The 18,925-nt window shown below is 37.5% G+C and overlaps 1 protein-coding gene across 4 annotated transcripts in view; it reads left to right on the forward strand.

Annotated features, from left to right (window-relative positions):
- The window catches only part of PARD3B (par-3 family cell polarity regulator beta), a gene marked incomplete at both ends in the record, with an annotated part of 909,806 nt that overhangs the window by 807,511 nt on the left and 83,370 nt on the right, over positions 1-18,925 (forward strand). For all 4 annotated transcript variants that reach the window (XM_084247417.1, XM_084247420.1, XM_084247419.1 and 1 more), the window contains one exon: positions 1,812-1,947. In XM_084247417.1, the coding sequence (XP_084103543.1) occupies positions 1,812-1,947 (136 nt within the window). The remainder of the gene's footprint in view (positions 1-1,811; positions 1,948-18,925) is intronic.

Here is an 18,925-nt window from a genome sequence, read left to right on the forward strand (position 1 = left end):
CTCATCTTTTGGGGGCACTTGGGTTGTTTCCATCTTGTCTTTTCTTAATCAAAAGTGTCAGCTGCTGAGTGTCTGTAGAGCACGTAGGAAGCCCAGAACCCTGGGCTGACTTTGCAGAGAGGTTGTAAGTACTCCTCAAGTCTTTCCATTCACTTATAGTGTCGTTAGGGAAGAGTGATTTTCCTCCAAAAGATGTCTACTCACCACTTTCTGTTTATACTTTACAAGTATAACTTTTAAACATTTTAAAACTAAATGGTTGATGGCCTCTTCCTATTACTTTCAGACATCTCATTGAAACCTAAAAATCAACTGTAATGTCGGAGGACTTTTTGGCATATGATATCTTTAAGAAGGTCCCCTACCTGTCTCTCTCCCTGCTCCTCTCTTATGCTCTGTGTGCTGGAGCTGTGGTTATCCCATACCATCAAGATGAGTCCTTATGCTATGTTGTTGCCAATTGAATTAAAGTACCAAAATTTATAATATGCTCTTATGATTTACAAGAGTGTGTCCAAAACATCCCAAAAGCCCCCAGCACTCACTTTTATTCCAAGTTGCTTCCTAAATGAGAGAGGAACAGGAGTATTTACTACCTTATGTGTTATGTGGCAGGACAAAAGAAATAGAGGACCATATGTTATACCCACTGGATGACTTATATTTCCCCAAAGCAAGATGCTTTTCTTATTTCTGTCCTTTGCATTTCCCTTCCAACTACCTGGGATTTCCTCATCTAATTTGCCCAGCCATTGAACACCTATGCATCCTTCAAGACCTTCAAGTGTCACCTCTGTGGCTTGTCCAGGGTCCAGGTGGAAGCCTGCTCTCTGTCAAAGTTTAAGCAGTGTACGTTCTCATAGCCCACCTGCAGACTGCTGTCATTAGCGCCTGTCACAATGGATTTTCAGTCTTCTGAATCTCTTTTGGTTCCCTACTCCCAAACTGTGTGCTGTGAATCACAGCAAAGTACTATGAATTATTCACGTTTACATTCCCAGATCTTAACATAAAGTCTGGCCTGATAGGGCGCTCAATTATGCCCTCAGCTGAACCAAACAAGTTGAACTGTAGTGATCTGCCTGTCATTATCTTCTTGCTTTCCAGCCCTAAACTATATCATATAGTGTTAGCTCTGTTAAAAGTAATCATGAAAAATCAAGCTAAAGGAGAGGCAATGGCTGACCAGTTTGGAAATTGGTGGATGAGTCACTGGACGAGCAGTAATTTCTGTGAAGATGAGGTGACTAAGGTAGAGAGGAGAACAAAATGGCTCATTCTACTATTACCAGATTTTTGGTTTTCTTTTTACTTCTCAGTCTGCTTTTGTTTCCCTGTGCCCTAGATATATCCATATATTGACATATCTCACACGCCCACTCTGAAAATTCATTAGTGTCATTGAAACGAACCTTGTGTCACATCCAACTTGCAGGTCAAACAGCTGGTTTCAAATAGGCAACACTTATTTGATAAAATGAGATACCCACATTAAAAATTTAACCAAACTCTGTGAATAGGATGGAAAGAAAAAAGTGATGGCTTTGAGTTTCTCTAAGAGGTCAGGACCTTATAGTACCTTCTCACTCAAAGGGCATTCATAAATACCAAATCAGGTATTGTGGCACCCTTAGAAGTAAAGGCATGCATGTCAGGGGTGGTTTTTCATTTTTATTGCTGATTTCAGTTTTCCTAGTATATTTGAATCATATTATTGAAGCCTCCAAATTTGGATGTCAGCTCTTTTAATATGAAGTTCAAAACGTGAGTTTCCAGGCTCATGTCCACTATGTGACTGTTTTCTCCCGTAGTGGCCGCCCCGCAAGTGGAAGCGCTGACCGCATCCAGCAGCTACGGAAGGAGTATTATCAGGCTCGGAGGGAAGGTTTCACTTTATATGAGGATGACGAAGGACGAGCAAGGCCATCTGATTATGATCTTCACTGGGTAAGTCCATGCCTGATTCCAATCATTGAGTTCATTTTTAACTGAGATAGTTTAAAGCAGCAGAACATGGCCAAGAATATTCTATACATATCAAGTTATTTTTAAGTTACTTGGGTTTCATAGATATGAACATTACCCAAACCACAGCCGTCTTCTCCCACAGAAGTTGTTTATATAAATCAAACCACACCAATGCACAGTAGTTCATTTTAATTGCTCTCATATTTACTCCCTGTTGGTCTCGTATACTGACTTGTTGGGGTAGAGCAGATGTTAGCTATTTTAAAGAGGACAAGGAATCTTTGTCATCATCCACTGAGCTTTAATCCTTGCCCTTCATCTCTTGGGTCTCGGGCATCTGGGCAAACATTAACAGACCAAACGTACGCCATGTCCCCTTTGGAAATGGTTATTAGAAGTAATTTCAGAAGTTATCTTCAGAAACATCAATGACTTGTATATTACACAATTCACATTTTGCTGATCTTAGCAATATACCAACATCATTTAATTTTGAGACGAGAGAAGTTTTTGTAGTAGAGGATTGTCTTTTGCCAAATCCTTCAAGATTCAGAAACAAAAAAGCATATTGTAGCCTCTAAAAAGATACACTGGGCTTTTTTCAGGACAACGTGATTCATTCTCTTGTTTTTTCAATAAAACAAGATTGTACCTACAGAATGCACTCAAGTCTTAAGCATTCTCAAAAATGCCCCCAGGCAGGGTGCTTACATTTGGAATAAAGGTATATAAGTCATATACTTAGAATAGCAACTGATTCTAAGTTGGCCTGTTCCTAACATCATTCCTGGGGCAGAGATGTTCATGGTAATAGTGTCTTTGTTGTGAGTTAGCTCTCACTCACCATCTCGGATGACAGCCACCTTCTCTACAGTGTTTAGTGCTGTTCTGATAAACACAGAAAGAACTCTCAGCCCTGGTGGCCACTAAAAGCACTAGCTCTTTTGAAGGACCATTCAAAAAGGAGAATTTCCTTGTCTACTTTTTGCATTCATGTTTGTGCTTGAGAGGTCAGGGTGGGGAAAGCAGAGCCAGCGACCCAGCTGATAGTCCCTCTAGCCTCCTGGGAGCGGAGGCTTCTCACGTGCCTTGCTCCTTGACACGTATTCCAAGGTCAATTCGAGCATCTACCACAGTTGCTCAAACAAGTGAAACTCTTCGCCCTAGAAGATTCTTCCTCATTAGTTGACATTTATAAACACTCATCAGAAATGTGCAGTTAGGGTGATCTCCAGCCAGGTGACTTGGGCATTTTGTATTTATAGTGATGGGGCAACTGGTCACAGGGACACTCAGTAACAGACGAGAAAATTTTTTTCAGAATAACAACTTAGATGACAATTCACTTCATTTCAAATTTAATTGAGATCAGCTTACTGAGTTTGGTAAGAGACTCTATACATAATATTCAGCTCCCTTAATCAAACAACCAAGCAATAAAATAAAGGGGTGCTGTTTCCACTATACCCATCACCACGCGCAGTGCTCTGAAAATCCTCCATCTCAAAACGACTATGAATTCGTATGAGCAGAATCACGCGTCATTTTAAATGGAGCAGACCTGCTTGTCTTGACTTTATATTTTTAAGATTTCCTTACATCAGACTGTAAGGATGAAAATGCTTTACCTTCATGAGATGTAAGATTTCCTCTGATCCTCACCAAACCTGAGCTATATAACAATACTCTTGGGTCCTTCTTATCATAATGAGTCTCTCTTTTATGCCAAGCAAATGTGTGACTAACTAGACAGACAAATTAGTGAGAACGTTGCTGAATTTTGCCAGAACTGACTGAGCTTACATTTCCCTGACAGTTGGGGACGAAGAGATGCTTGGGAAAGGCACTGTCATAAACGACCAGAGACACCCCAAACCAGGGATTAGAATCTTAATATCCTCTCTCTCATCTCCCCAAGCCAAGGAAAAACAATTGTATCTTTTGTCCAGCTTAGGCCTCAGAAATTACTCTATTGTCTTGCTACCTTTGGACAGGTCTAGGAAAGTAAGTTTAGGAAGTTAACATTTCACTCCCATCAGTCAGTCAGATCCAAAAAGGCAGCTTTTATGAGACTGTGGTTTCTAGATCTTTAGCATCACCTGGTGTGTTTGTTAAAGTCTGAAAGTCATTAATAATATAAAAATAATAAAGGAAACTGTAAAATTTGACAGCCCATGAAGGAAAGAGCTGGGGTCCAAGAGGGTGCCCTCAGGTGCTCCTCCAGGTGGTCCTCCTGGTTTCTGACCCACAGTTCTAAAAATAAAGCAGTGATTCCAGTCGCTTTAGTGAACAGCAAAGTAGTTCAACTTCTCTGACAAGGTCATTACATGGACCACCATCATCAAAAATACTTTCATGGCTCAGAACTCCTCAAGTCCAGTACCTCAAACTGAGAGGCCAAGCAAATACTTCCTGAGTCACACCTACTGGGAGATTTCTGAACCAGGGAGAAAAAATTTAGAAAGATGAGCTACCTAGCTCAATAGGCCCCAAATGGGAGAGTATGCTTATAAAAATCTTTAAAGACAAAATGATTAAAACAACCATTGGAAAGATTACTAGAATCTATGAATATTTTTTTTTAATGTTTTTGTCACTGGGATGAATATATTCCTTTGGCCCACCCCAGACTTTCTGGATCTTTCCAGGCCATCTTGTCAGGACATTTCTGCCAGCATCACACCTGCCACCTGTCCTCGGGCTGAAGACGCCCCACTGCTCTCTCTGGTTCTCACTGGTGCTCATTTTTCTCTTCTTTTCCTTTTCTTTTCTCTGTTTCTACTATTCAGTTTTAACAAATATTTGCTCCATTTTAGTGCAGGCCAGGTGTTGATAAGAAGAATTTAATAGTGTCTCCTGAAATGTATATAATGTTTAAACCTAAGTTACTTCAATTAAAAATTTAAATATAATATAATTTAATATAATGTTAATATAATTAATATATTAATACAATATTATCTCTACCTAGCCAGGAATACAGGTATCTAAAAGGACAATAATTATGTGAGAAATGCTGGATTGTAGAGAATTATTAGCTTTCTAAGGGAGCTCAGAGAGCAGTCATTCTGTCAGAGGCAGGGTGTGCAGTTAGGGCTGCTGGGAAAGCTATAGAGAACATTTGGGAGTTGCCTCAGCTGACATATTTTGTTCTTTTTCTCTCAAATTTGGTGTGTTTTTCTTTTTCCCAAAGGAACTCCTGATTTATTCACTTCATCTGTGTTAAAATAAATGAATACACACAGATTGTAAGGTTTGTAAATATGGACACGAGACCTTAAAAATCTTTGCAGCCAGTCTGTTTTGTAGCTGTTCTCCCATCTAAGCTTGGGAAAGCTGTGAAGAACAAGTGGAGAGAATTTCAATGGCTGCAAGTAAAACTTTCTGGCCAGTTTTATAGGCTCAATTAAGTAAGAAAGATACACTTGCTATAAAGTGTTCATATTTTCCCAAAGAAAATACAATACCTGCTATCGGCTGATATTTCATTTTCCGTAAAACTTGTTAAGGCTGTCACAGTCCTCTACCAACAGCCTGGGTGTTTTGTTTTGTTTTGTTTTGTTTTGTTTTGTTTTGTTTTGTTTTGTTTTGTTTTGTTTTGTTTTGTTTTGCTTTAGTAGCAGAAAAAGATTATCTCCTTATTTAACAGCAGCATGAATATCCTGTAAGTAATTTTGGAAATGCAACGGATCTAGAGTTTTCTAAAAATAGTAGTACCTTTATTATTGTCTTTTTTAAAAAATTGTGTGACATAGATCACATATCTCTGCTCCCCCCTCCTTCATTTTAACTCTTGGGCTAAGTTATAAGGATATTCATCCATAAAAGGGATTTGAGGACATAAGAATGAGAAGATAGGTATACTAATTTCCACTCTTGTAAGAGACATGGTATTGTATCTTTCTGGCAAAGGGGATTGGTCTAGGGAGGTAATGGCTGGATGAATCAATGCAAGCATTCTGAAAGATGTGTTTGCCCTGTTATGAATATGGTCTAGGAATCAACTTGAAGGAATGTGCTTGGCAGCTGTTTGGACAATGAAAGACACATCTGGTGAATTCTGCAGTCAGAGGAAAGGGAAAACAAGATGCTGAGATCATGCTAACCATCTTTTTAAAAAGGGATTTAAAATGGAATGTGTAATAGCCATACAAGTACAAAAATCACCAGAAGGTTATTTTCTGAACAGGGGGCATATGAAGAATAAGCTCCTGCTGTCCAATGGCCAATACCAGAATTTGTCTTTCTTTCTCTGCTCCTTAAAGGCATCTGATAAAAATTAGGATATTGACAAACAATTTCAAAGAACAGAACCAAATTCAAATTGGTCTAGCAAGAGAGAGAGAGAGAGAGAGAGAGAGAGAGAGAATTTGTTGTTGGTTTAGATACCTCTTACGTCAAAGGCATATCTGACTTGAAGCAAAATTGCATCCAGCTCCTCGAGTCAGGCCACTGAGTCTGTCTTTCTCTGTCTCTCACCTTTGTGATCCTCTGCAGGCACCAGTGTTAGGGACCTCCCGCCTATAGTGTCAAGACAGCTATCAGCAGCTCCAACCCAACAACTCTTAGAAAGAGATTGTCTTACCCCCACTACACCCAGGAAATCCTAGAACTGATGTCCTATGGAATGCTTAACGGCTTCCTGACTCAGCATAGATCACATGCCTGCTTCTGAACTCCCATGGCCAAAAATGTGTAGATGCAGGACTGTTACTGGCCAGATCCAATCACAAAGTTGCCCCTGGAACCAGAAAGTAGAATCCCGCTCATACAAAGTCTCTTAATGTGTATAGATGAAGAGTTTGTCCACCGAGGAAAAGTGAGGTGCTATTAACAGCAAAAGGGAAAACAGAAATTGGGTACCATTGGGCGCTGTCTACTATAACCTGTGGCTCTTATAATCTTCTTAGAAGCTCTTCCTTCATCTTCTTAGAAGTTCAAGGAAAGAGAAGAAGAAAACCTTTTCCTTCATGTATTTCCTTCTTTATCATTAGAAAGTATCATCAATCTTAAACTTGCTGCCATCATTTAGGTGAATAGGAAAAAGATTTGTTTTTGTCTGTTGTTCCAGTATCTTTGTGCTGTGCCCAGAACACAGATAGCACCACCAGTTACTCATGAGAAATTACCAGCCCTCTGGCTATTTATTTAGATAGACAAGTAACATTTTTATTTACCCGAGACCTGAGAATTTACCCCAGGGAGAGGCAAGAGAATGCTTTGAAAGGACTAAAAGAGGCTCTTCATTTTTTTTTTTAAAGATTTATTTTTATACAAGATCTGGGGTACAGGCCAGATGCATGGGAGGGTGAGAGGCTTCACTCGAGACAGAGCAGGGAACAGAACAGGCAGACTGAAGAAATATACTGCTGAGGGGAGCAGCAGGCGAGACAGGAGAGGTCTGCTTTGCCATGTGGGATTCTCGCCGGCAGGCCAGGATCGAACCCGTGCTGCAGAGGCTGCAGGCAGCTTCACAGTGCGGCGCTCAACTGCCTGTGCCACCAGGGAGGCCCTAAAGTGGCTCTTTGTAAGAATTGTTCCATCTGCTTCCTCATAGACCGTGGTTTTATGACCAGAACATCGTGTATATATGTATATCAAATCATTATGTTGTACACCTGAAATTAATACAGTGTTATATCAATGATGTCTCCATTTTTAAAAAGGGACATATTGTATTCCTAAAAGCGTCTAATGATGGAATGAGAGAGAGAACTGGAGCCATCTGCCCCTGCTTCCTACCTCTCTGTGGGCACCTCCTCTCACCCATGTACCCTTTTGAGTTCTATAAACACTTCCCTCCCCATGGGTCCCTCCATCAACAGGCCAGTGTTTCCTGATATTTTTTAAAAGAGCTGAACTGAGGAATGATAGAGGTACCAAGGCAAAGGAAAAAAGAGAACAGAACCCACTCATCTGTAGACAACGTGGGTTTGGGAAGAGCCTGAGGCTTGATCACACTTGATGTTAGTGAAACATCAGATGCCACTTGAAGAGGAGACTTGCTTACCTGGATTTCAGAAACTAGTGAAATTTTGAGAAAAGAAGAGGACAAATTAGGATAGAGTGGTTGTCTTACTCTTTTTATATTTTAGATGTGGCTTTTTGAACACACTGATATTAGCTCTGTGGGAGATGACCATGTGAGTGAATTTCTAGCTTTTAAACATACTGCAACTCATTTTGAAAACAGGCGACATGTTTATAGGCAAACCCCAACACAGAAACAAACTATTTCAGAAACCCTTTTAGAAGTCAGTAATTTAGAACTGAAATGACTTTTTCATAGGAACAAAAAAATATTGGATGTTGCTAGGGTCTCACATCAGCCCACAAAATCTCACCGCAATCCCACAACCTGTGTTCAGCACAGACAATAACCTAGGCACCCACAGGGAGCTGTCTGAGCCAGGCAAAGGGGAAGAAAACCCCTTCTTCCCTCCTTCTTGGGTATAATTTTGAGAGGTTCTCTTCCTGTCTATCAGTCTTTAGAGCTATCTCCCCAGATCTCCTGACCCTTTTTTGCCTCGGTCTCCCCATCATGGCATCTTCACCTTCCAGTGCTCAGGAATCCAAAGTTGCCTCTGCGCACCCTCCACCAGGGTTGCTGTTCTCTCAGTGCAGTTCCCTTCAGAGTGAACACCAGAGGGACAAAATAAAAACCCCTAAAGATCCTTAACATGGATGTGAGATTGTTTTTTTTTTCATCTATAGTGAAGTAATTTTGGTTTACATTATTGTTTGTATTTTAGAAGTATAGGACTCTCCCCCTTCGAGTCCTGTTACCATAGCACTCCCACTACCCGGGCACCCATGGTCCTGCACCATCGTCCATTGTGCTCCCTCCCCACTGTGTGTTGCCCCTCCCCTTCCCCTCCCACTCAGGATTTTTCAGTTCTATAGTCAGCTTTCAAGGACTAGTTTTTGGGTTTGGCTTTATCTGACCCTTTGTCTGTTTTTTCTATATTCCGCATGTAAGTGACACCATCCGGTATTTACCTTTCTCCTTCTGACATATTTCTCTTAGCATTAACCCTTCTAGCTCCATCCACATTGCTGCAAGTGGCATGAGTTTCTCTGTTTTGAACTGAGTGGTATTCCATTGTGTATATGCACCACCTCTTCTTGGTGACTCAGAGAGACTGCTCTTTAAAGAAGACTTTTGATTAACCCTAATCAAAGCACAAAACTAGGCACTATGTGGGTAAGTTGAGTAGAACGGAGCAGAGAGGAGTTCTTGGAATCAACTCCTGGGAGCTGTCCCTATATGACATGAGCAGACTTGGGTCCATGGTCCCTAGGGCACATTCCTGATGCCTCCTTGCTACTCTGTAGCCTCATGTTTCTCCAGCACTTCTCTGTCACGCACAGAGCCTGTGTCTGCTGCAGATCTCCCAGTCTGGCCAGCTTCCTGTGAGCAATAACCTGTCCCCTAAGAGTGGCACTAATTTTCCCTGTAAACTGATCCCCATTTCCCCCAAAGAGGCCTTTTGTCGCTGTCTGCCTTCTGTGGCACATGGCCATGTAACTAACATGGACCTTAACCCATCAGTCTGAAACCTTGCCCTGAAGACAGCTACTCTGACTTCCTAAACCCTAGTGTCCTAAATTGTAAAACTAATAGTATAGCAAGTAGGGGAAGCATTTTAGCATAATGTGTAGAAGCCTAGACTCTGAAGCTGGTCTGCCTGCTTCCCAGTTATACCTATTATAAACTTGGTAAATCTGGTATATATATATTTAACCTCCTGGTCTCCTTTAAAATTGAGGTAATAGTACTAGCTCATATATGTAGTATACAATGAAATGATTAAAGCCCTTAGAATAGTGCCTGGTGTGTAGTAAGTGTTCAATAAATGTGGGGAGTTTTTAATGAGGCCACCTACTGCAGTGTTTAGAAAGACTATATTCCATTAGCCAGAGACCCATTCTATCTTAATCATTCTAAGGGCTGAATATGTTTGGTTATGCCAGAGTTCTGGGACTCTAATGGCACAAAGAACATTTGGAAGTCTCCCCCTGTGCTCACTCTGGTTACCACTGAGGTACCCCTGGTTACCCTTCATGTGGTGACTGCCAAGCTTGGTTGTAAGGCAATTTTGGCAAAGTCCCTTGGTCAAAAGGTCAATATCTACTTCCCTCTCTCCCACACACAAACTTTTCCTTCAAAAGTGTACTCCTTTCATCCCTGACCCTAGGGCACACCTAATCTCTTTAATGAGTTTATGCTAAAATCAAAGACCAAAGACCAAAAGAAAGTTAGAATCTTCTGCTTTCAGCTCTGTGAAAACCCTGAAGCAAAGAAATACCAGAGTCTAGTTAAGGACTTAAAATAGGAGAGAGAGAGAGGAATACAAAGAGAATGTGCAAACTATTTACTCAATAAATTATACCACACACAGATTAATAACAATAATGGCATCATTTACTCAATGGCAACTCTACCCGATACTGTGTGAAGATCTTGTAGAAATGATTCCAAAAAACAACTCTATGAGGGAGTTATCTTTAATCCTATTTTACAGATGAGAAAACTAAGGTTCTAACACTTTGCATGTTTTTACAAGTCATTAGCAAAGCTGATTTTCTGCTCTGTCAACTCCTGGTAAAAACAGGACAGGAAGAGGGCTGTGGCAGCTGTGAAGATACCTTTTTACTTGTAATGTTCCAAAGAGAGGAGTCACTAAGTTTTCATTTACAAGCGCTATACAAACTTTTCTCCCTCTGCTGAACTTCTCTTTAATGATCAATCTTCATTTGTTTTTTAACTCAATAGTATTGAACCAAAACCAAATTTCAAAACCAAAACTGTTTCATCAGTTCTCTGTAAAAATCAAAATGAACTCATTCTTATATGCTATAATCAAATAAGTTAGCCTATCTCTGGCTCAAACTCAAACCTAAATACCAAAAAGCAGAGAAAGAAAGCTCAGAACCGCATTATTTTTCCATCATACGTCAAAAAAAAAAAAAAAAACCAATGCTGTACTTACATTCGACTGAAAAAAGAACTCTTTCTGCTTCTAATGAGCAATTAATTCCAGCTCAGGATGTCAAGTTTAGAATAGGTTAAGTTCCCCCAAACCACAACCGTTTGTGTTGGATCGTGGTTAAAACCCCAAAATTCCAACTTCTACAATAATCACATTCTTTTCTTCTATTGCAATGGGAGAAATGACCATTTTATGTAATATAGGAAAAACCATAGCAGAAACTCCTATGAATTCCAGATTTCCTAAACTGTTCTCAAAGCTGTTTAAAATCAGTTGGATATGTTTTATTTTTGCAGAGCTTAAAGTCCTGAAATAAACTTTGGGTACTCAATTTTTAAAATGAAGATAGTTTGGAGTAGAAGATGTAAAAATCCACTTAAGTGGCATTTATTACACATGTATCACTTAACTCTGATGACAATTAAAACTCCATATGAACCATGTTTGTGTTCAGATGCCATAACCCAAAACATCCCTTTGCACAGCTTCCTAACTGTAATTAACCAGTCACCAAGGCAGCCATCTTGTTCTTTCCGTTTTAGGAAATACTTCACTCAGAGTCACTCAAAAATTTAACATCATTTGGTTCTTATTAAGTAGTAACTAATATGGCGTTATGATGGAAAAAGAAAACTCATAGGAAACTCTTCTCAGAAATAGACAGGAAGACTCAAGTGTTGAGTCGAAGGAACACCTAAAACAGTAACAGTCACTTCAACAGTACTGGAATGGCCATCCTCCCAAGAATGACCGCTTTTGAGTATAATCATCATGACACATACTGAAGTGTGTAACTTTAAAGTCCACCTATGAATCTCATTAATATCTCTGCTTCATTCTGAGCCTTGAAATCACAGTACAAATTTTCATAGTGTTTAAAAAGAAAGTACAAAAGTTGCTACCACCGACTTAAGCAAATGGATAGGAAATCTTTCCATTTATTCAAGTAAGTGTGCTCAGAAGAAAGAGAATAATGTTGTCTTTGTAATAAACAATTGAAATCTCTTTACTTCCGATTTTACGATCAGATTTTCCTAAAGTAATGGATACTATCCATTCTTGGATACTATCTCCATGAAACTTTCTTAAAATGATTTAGGTCATTCGATGTCATCTTTCACCTTTATTCCCAGATGTAACTCCATTCCCTAGACAGCAAAACCAAAGTAGCACATGAGGGGAATAGATTTTCTGCCATCATTCATTCCTTTGTTGGTTTATTTATTCATGAAATATTTATCCATTTGTTTAAAAGTGTATGTCAATACCAACAGTCAACCAACGCTGACCAACAAAGCAGGAAGAAAACCTGGTGTCTGTGTGTGTGTATAGTATTAATGTCTTGAAGTTTCTCCCTTAAAGAAACAGTAGGAGATGTTGTATGAGACATCCCCTGTCACGATCTGATGTCTTTCCTCTAATGAACCGTCTGGCTCACTATGTGATAATAGATCCCCCCAAACCATGTGGAGATACCTCCATTTTTCAGTTTTATTTTCCCATCATCTCTAATTGCTAGAGTCCCAGATTGTTTCTGAATAGCAAATCTATTTTAATTATAATTTTTATATGTATCTGCTACTTTTCCTTTCTTCATCTATTTAGTAGGGACCACATTTCCTGTTTGCCATGCAATTCCCTCTACAGTAATTTCCCAGGCTTAAACTGTCAGGCAGCAATGTGCTCTATGAGTATGTGGTTATAAGGGAATCGAGACTCACATTCTCCAGGAATCATGCTCTCACAATTAAGGTGAATGATGGCAGGAAGAAATCTTTTAACATAGTACTTAAATTGGTGATTGGGAAAAAAAATGCTGTGGGACTTAGGAGTTTGTGGTTTACATGTGATCTAGAACTATTTCAAATTTTCCCAATTCCACGAGGTGGAATTTTCCTTTTTACATATAGATGCTTATGTATAAAGTTTAAAAATCTAATCCCTAAATACATGATGAAATGGAAATAAAAAGTTGACAAGGAAATAGAAAAGAACTGACATGTTGTTTCAAGCTTTCAATATTTCTACTTAATTTGATTCATAAATTTATCAGAAATGTGAATGCTTTCCCATTACAACTTTCCTAATTATTTGAAAAATTTTTTCTCTACCATAAGAACACCTGGTAATGTCCTGTCATCAATTATAAAAAAGAATAAACTCATTTTCACTTAGGTTGTATCACTTTGGCCCCAGGATTAAAGAACAAAGTTTCAAATCATAGGATTTGTTCATTTATTAATTAATTTCCTTTATGTGGTGACAGCTTTGTGCCAGAAATTTATTGACTCTGAGGATTCAAAAGTGAATCAGGAGTTCACGTCTGATGGGAAAGGCAGACAGGAAACATAATTTCGAATATAATGAGATAGTTAGGAATCGCTGTACAGGGAAAAGAATGATAAGCAAACACATCGAAAAGAATTAATAAGATAGATTTTTGTTTTTATCTCTGCAAAGTTTCCCCTTGTGTGCTCAGCCTTTTCTTTTGTCCGCATTTAGGCTATGGCCTCCAAGTAAGCTCCTCCAACCTCCCTTTGTTATTTCTAAACAAACGTAAAGTGGCTTTTAGCATATGTTTCACGTGATGCATGAAACACAGGCTCAACCTGTCCTTTGAGGATTTGAGCATTCCTGCATCATGCCTGTCCCAATTACCGACTGAGATCTGCCATAGGGTAGCTTTTCAAATTATGTTTCACAACTTAATAGATGATCATAAAATCAATTAGTCAGTCATAACTGACATTTTAAAAGATTCTGAATAGATCAGACCAAGTGGTAAATATAAGTTTGGATAATGAATTTTTTTTATAACTTATGCATGGGTACACACATGTGTGTGTGCTGGGTCATGGTGTAAACTGTATTTCTTCCTATGGGTTGTTATTTTTGAAAAGTTCCAGTCTAGACTTTCAGTTCCAAATCTGATTGGTTTGCCATTTCATTTGGAAGAATTCAGAAGGTATTTGTTTCACATCAGAAGCTCACAAATATTTTGAATACATCCTACCTGAAACATATAACAAATGGCAAAGAGTTTGCTTTTCTTGATTATATCTATATATCAAAACAGATATACATATTTATATGTAGATAAAAATAGATATGTACACAGTTTGTACATATTTTATTTTTGTTTAGTAGTCAATGCTTAATATCACTCTTAAATAAACATTAAAAGAGGTTACAATTATATAACTACAAGTATTATAAAGACCAGGTGGATATAGTCAGCATACTCTAGGTTCTTGTTTTCCTGAAATAACGATTATCATGTTACAAATGTCATATTATCTCACTATAAGCATGCAGATAATTGGAAAAGTATTAAAACAAACATTTAAATCATCTGCTATCTTGATACATGGTAAATGAACACTGTGTTTTGGAGTACTTTCTTTTCTATAAACGCATGCCTGTAGCATGTCATAATGAAGTTGGGATCCTGTTGGATATATTGTTACTTAAGTTACTTTTCTGTTTCTATTCTATTGTGACCATTTCTCATGCCATTCAATAATCTCCAAAAACATAAATTTAATGTTTAATGCAATGTTTTCTAGAAAAGCTATCCCTAATTGCCTGATCACTTTATTTTTTGATTATTTAAGTTATTTTCATCATTTCTTATAATGATGGAATAATTAGCCCTATAAGTAAATTTTTCCATTCTTACACTATTTGTCATAAATCAATATATTAACTACTTACTATAAGACCATGAGAAAAATTTTAATTTGTCACAGATCACCGACTTGCCCTTAGAAAAGTTGACAAGTTTATGTTCTTCCCAACAGCATATTCATTAATACATTCAACAAATATTAATGGACTGTTAAAGTCCCATTAAAACCAAGTTTTTGTTTTTCTTAGTTTTTACCAGTTTGATAATGAAATACCAATTACTTGGTCTTCATTAAAATACAGCTGAGATTGAGCATTGCATGTGTTTGTCAGGCATATATATATTCTTTTTTAATGAATTTTCCATTTTTTCTATGACAGTGTTTGCCTTTTTGCCTCCTGAGGTATAAATGTTCTTGATTAAGCCTTCCCTGTCAAATATCATTCAGAATACATTCCAACTTTGTCAATAGTCTCTTAACTTTATGATACCTTAGAGAACAAGGAGCTTTTATTTTTGTGTAAACAAACCAGAGATTTTTTTATTAGTTTTTTCAATTGGCATTTAAACATCTATCAAGATCAGCATGTAATTTTTCTTCTCTTTCTAGTAATGTAATGATTTATATTAATAGAGTTTCTAATACGGAATAGCCCTGACAGTTGTGAAAAAATAAGACTACATTCATACCACCGTCTGCTTTTCCTTTTATGATGAGCTGGGAAAAGATCACTAGGATTTCACTGGTGATCTTATAACAATATTTGTAAGTGAAATTGATATCTAACTTGGTTTTTCCCTCAATTCAGGATTTTTACATAGGAGGGTAATATTAGCTGTGTAAAATGATTAGAGTAGCTTTCTATGTATTTCTATACTTTTAACAATTTCTATAGTGTAGGAATTATCTCTTTGTCAGGATTTAAAATAATTCATCTATAAAACTATCTAATCTAATGATTATCTCATGGTAATTCTTTGACACCTTTTTCACCTTTTCCATAGATAAAGATCCAAGAAAAAGAAAATGTGCCCTCTTTTGCCTTATTTTAAAAATGTGCAGTCTTTTCATAAAAATTATTTCATGAAGATTTTCAATTTCTTATCATTTTGTTTCTTATCATTTAATATATTTAATAATTCTGCCTTTCTGTTCTAATACATTTATTTTTACATCATTAACTTAGTATTTATCTTTCCTTACAAAGAAAGTAAACTTTTTGGATTGTTTAGCTAATTATTTAAATTATTTCATTTATTTTTTTTAAACTTCTGTCATTCTTTATTGAGATAACACAGGTTTACAAACTAAATATGATTTATGTTTATAGGTTCACACCTCCTTAGATACATGTCACCAGACCACAACCCACCATCACATCACCAACAATCCTCCACCAGAGTGCACTGGGCCCCCTCCCCGCTATGTCCTTACCTCTTCTCCTTCCCCTTCTGGTAGCCTCAGTTTTGCAGTCAAATTTTTAGGGTCTGTTTAGGTTTATTTTTGCCTGTTCCTTTGTCTTGTTTCTTTATAGTCCACATACACATTATTTTAACCAGAATGATTTATATGATCATTTTTTTAATTTTTGAGGATCTAGGTTTTATCCAAAATTTTAATAAAGTATCATCCTTTATGTCCTGTATTCAAGGATACTACCTACAATTTGGGGGATCTATTTGAAGTTAATATAGGTAAATTTTAATCATTTAAAGATTTAATTTATTAATAATTGATTTTTCTGTCAATGTTAATTATTTAATAATATTTATTAAAGACCTAATATATTTTAAGCAACAAGGTACTGGGGATATCTTGAGAGCAAAATACAAAAATCTCCACCTTGTGGTACTTGCATTTTAGAATATAACATACATATACAAAATACTATATATCGCTATATATAAGTCAGTATAGTTGTTCTATAGCCAATGAACTTAATGAAAGATTTTCAGGAAAAGAACAATAAAGAACATTAAATGTAAACTTTTATATTAAGAGGCATCCACACCTCACAAATTTTTAAGAACTGTATATACTATAATTGGTAATATAATCTTATTAATTATATGGTTTCTGACATTGTGTACTTGTGTTTATCATCTTCTTGGTTTGGCAAAGACAAACTTTGGGTTAAAATCTCATATGCTTTTTGTTTCTGAGACTTCTCAGCATCATTATTTTTAGGTCTATGTCTTGTAAAATGTTGGATGGTGGTGTTTCATTCATCCTGGGGATTTTTCTTACAAAGAAATGCTCAACTCATTTTTATTAGTTATTAAACTGACATTGTTATTCTTTCCATCATTTTGTCTTGGACTTTCTCTTGTTCACCTTTTTCTGTTAGCTACATCTTACCCCATGTGTTATACTTTGTTTGATTATTTTATTTAGTAAGTTCAGTCACACTGACTTTATAAAAACCTTCCTTATCCTATTTTCTCTATCAACAGCAAACATAAAACCATCTCTGTTGAGTTCCTAATGTGTCAAAGGAACAAAGTGGCACAATGGTATGGTACCACAAGTTTTCTCACACTTTTCACCCTTTAGTATTTTAAATCCAGTCATGTTTTTGAAAGAAGGATGTGTATCTCCTCTTTTCATATTTTTTATGTGGCATATTTCCTGCCACTCAGGGTTTATATTCTGTGTCTAATGCCAATCCTTTGCTATGACACCTCCAACAGTGGGTTCTTTATCTTGACTCATCTCTGCTTACCTGCTTACATTTTTGAGTAATTTCACTTCAGGAGGATATGTAGATAGTAGAGTGTAATTCCTAGCAATCTTATAATATTTTTCATATATAAATCTCAACACTTATAACAATGCCTGATGCTTTGCGGTATCTAATATGTATTTATTGAATGAATGACATACCTTCCCAAGGGTTTGTCTCTATAAATCCCATTGTCTTTTTTTTTTTTAATATTGGTAAAGGAGAAATACAAGATGGATCTGCTTTTCCTTCTTTGTAAGTACCTGTTTTACTATCAGGATCATTTGGGATTCATTTCTTATTCATGATTTTCAAAAATTTCACCCAAATTTATCTGGGTATTATTCTCCTTTCATTCATTTTACCAAGTTCTTAAATAAACATCTGATTTTAATTACAAAGCATTAAAGCTTTGGCAAGAAGTACCCAAGACTAACTTTCATCTTGTATAAAACTACAGAACATTAAAAAACAAAATGGTGGTGGGTGGGAGCTGTGACAAAAAAAAGAAGACAAAATTATGTATCCATTACACAAATCAAGAAATTCAAGCTGAAGTGGATAGAAGATTTTAGGAGCTAATAAAAAAAAAGAGGTCCAATGCATAGAGGACACCATCTACTTTATATATGGCAATAAGGCAGAAACCTTTAGTTCCAGGTTTACATGCTGGTTTCCTTCTGTTTTCTTACTTGAAAGTATGGATGTTGTTCTGTAAACAAAATGGCTGACACTCCCTTGGCCCTCACCTCCTTGCACCTGACTGGAGAGGCATCTATTCCCAACTAGTGGAGCCGCTGACTGGTGTAAATTCACACCTCCTATTTATAGTTCCATCCATTTGAGAGGGCAGTAGGGAAACCCAGGTTCTGAGCAATGCCTATATGAGAATTTGCTTCTGCTTAGCTTCTCAGGTAGTTTTGCTGAAATGCATGGACAAGGGCTCAGCTTTCTATGCTCAGAGTTCTGTGTGGCCCAATCCTCTGCTACTTGTGGTTGTGTCCACCCTTCATCTTTTTTACTGTTGCCTATCAAACCAGGAGAGAGCACTTTTCTCTCTCCTGGTTGTTTTTTGCCCTTGGGTAGTCACCTCATGAGCCCTCAGCTCTCCATATATACTGTTGAGAGAGGCTGCTGCTTCTGAAAGAGAAGAAAATCCATCAGTCCTATAGTCTCTCTCTAGCCTCAGCCCTGATGTGGAGCATCTTCATTTCCTCTACCAGCTCCCTGGGAAGGTTGGAGGTGAGTTGGTGCCGAATCCTTCAGCTTGGCCATCGCACCATTTCTAGCAGATCCTCCTCAGTGCTTCGCACTGTGTACCTTTCACCTACTTTATATGCTGTTGGTCATGTCAGCTAGAATCTGGGAGATCAGTAGTAAATTGCCTGTGTTCACATTGCCATTGAATCCAGAATTCGATATCTATTATAACTCTTAAACTTCTATAGAAGAAGGGATTTCTTAATGATGGTCATAGCAAGAGCCAGGACAGTTTTACTGCATCACAAAGGCCCTTTTCCTAGCTGCAGCTTATTCTTATTCACACACAATAAAACAATGCACATCTAATGGTATGACTGGAAAATATTATGACTTTTCTCCCCTCCTACACT

This window comes from Talpa europaea (genome assembly GCF_964194135.1).
Source record: "Talpa europaea genome assembly, chromosome: 1".
Classification (NCBI taxonomy): Eukaryota; Metazoa; Chordata; class Mammalia; order Eulipotyphla; family Talpidae; genus Talpa; species Talpa europaea.